A 1,743-nucleotide genomic window follows, 5' to 3' on the forward strand; every position below is an offset into this window, starting at 1 on the left:
GTCACTTTGATTCCATATCCAAACTCAAAGCAAATCCATTGCTATTGAATACATTCCAACGCATATGAACTCCCTAGAACCAAGTAGAACTGCTCCTTAGGGTTACCAGGTTTATAAATCTTTACAGGAGCAGATTGGAAAACTCCAACGGCCATCTGAGCCACCTCTAAATGGATGCCTTTGCAGAAGAGTGTGCATTCCAGTTATTTTCTCTTGCCTGTAGGAGTGTTTCTGAGATGTCAACCTCAGTCCCTCAAGTCCATACTTGGGCCCCTCAGGTGACGGACGAGGCTGAGGAAGAGAACTCACTGGACCAGCTGATCTCCCATTCAGGCTGTGCTGCCTTCCATTATGCTGTGCAGGAGTGCATGACTCGGCATCAGGACTGGCAGCAGTGCCTACCACAGGTGCAGGCCTTCAGGGACTGCATGGGTGAGCAGCAGGCACGGCAGTGGGAGGAGTTACAGAGGTCAAAAGAGCAAGCCAGTGCTCACTGCTGAGATTCCCATATCACCTATTTCCATAAGGCAGCCCTAGAGAAATCAGAATCCAATAAAATATGGGAAGAAGAAATTCCAAATCGTGGAAGTAAGGATAGTCTTTGGGACTGGAATTGAGAGTCAGATAACCATGGGTTTGGACATGACTACCATAAAAAGCAAAGAGCTCTGGTAGTGTAATGATTATGAGTCGGGCTGCTAATAACAGGGTTAGCAGTTTGAAACTACTGATGAGGCTTTCTGCTCCCCTAAAGATTTATACCCTTGGAAACCCTATACAGGGTCACTATGAGTCACAGCCAACTCCATAGCACATAACCACCACTACCACCATAAAGAGCTGCCATGTACATGATTAGAGCTTACATTTGTTGTTATTGGGTGCCATCAAGTAGATTCCGACCCATGACACCCCTGTATGGGTTTCCAGGGAGTGGCTGGTGAGCTTGAATCACCAACCTTGAGGTTCAGGCCGACTTTGCAGTCGTGGACCAATGAGGCCAGCTCATTGGCCCACAGTGCCACACCAGGACTCCGTATCCCACATTGTTGCTGTTGCTAAGTACCATGGAGTCGGTTCCGACTCATAGTGACCCTACATAGGGTTTCCGAGGCTGTAAATCTTTATAGGAGCAGACCGCCTCATCTTTCTCCCATGGAACCACTGGTAGTTTTGAACTGCCGACCTTGAGGTTAGCAGCCTGATTCGTAACCACTACACTACCGGAGCTCCTTCCATATCCCACATAGCCTCACATATATTAGACTACCGATTTTGCCATGTAAAATAAGGAGTTGGGGGTGAAGATATTCCCCTACCCACATCTTGAATCTGTGTGCAAGAACTGAATTGATTTCACGAACATCTTAATTATAAAAGTAAATTAACAATCAAAATGTAAATTGGTCACTTGATCAGGTCTTTGTTTATTCAGTCATTGGTTCAACAACAGCAAGTGTTTCTGAGACCATCCCATATGACAGGCATTGTATTGGAAACTAATATAATGAATAACATGAGTTTTGCCTTCATGTTGTTGATAGTCCAATTTGAGACAAAGAGAAATCATAAGGGCCTTTAGCTTTCATCAGTTGTTCTGGATCAGCCTATCTCGTTAAGGGACTTCCTTTCTTTTGCTGATCCTCTACTTTATCAAGCACCTTTCCTAATTTTAAACCACTCAGTGTTTCCTTGTTCTGTTCAAACGACTGACTCTTGGTCTATGTATGCACAGGTTCCTCA

General features: G+C 44.9%; 1 protein-coding gene across 1 annotated transcript; it reads left to right on the forward strand.

Annotated features, from left to right (window-relative positions):
* The first annotated feature begins 236 nt into the window (after nt 1–236).
* Nucleotides 237–500, forward strand: LOC102842428 (cytochrome c oxidase assembly factor 4 homolog, mitochondrial-like). The gene has a single exon (XM_006872961.1). The coding sequence runs from the start codon at nt 237–239 to the stop codon at nt 498–500; it is 264 nt and encodes an 87-aa protein (XP_006873023.1).
* The last annotated feature ends 1,243 nt before the right edge of the window (nt 501–1,743 follow it).

Source organism: Chrysochloris asiatica, unplaced genomic scaffold, assembly GCF_000296735.1.
Source record: "Chrysochloris asiatica unplaced genomic scaffold, ChrAsi1.0 scaffold00216, whole genome shotgun sequence".
Taxonomy (NCBI): domain Eukaryota; kingdom Metazoa; phylum Chordata; class Mammalia; order Afrosoricida; family Chrysochloridae; genus Chrysochloris; species Chrysochloris asiatica.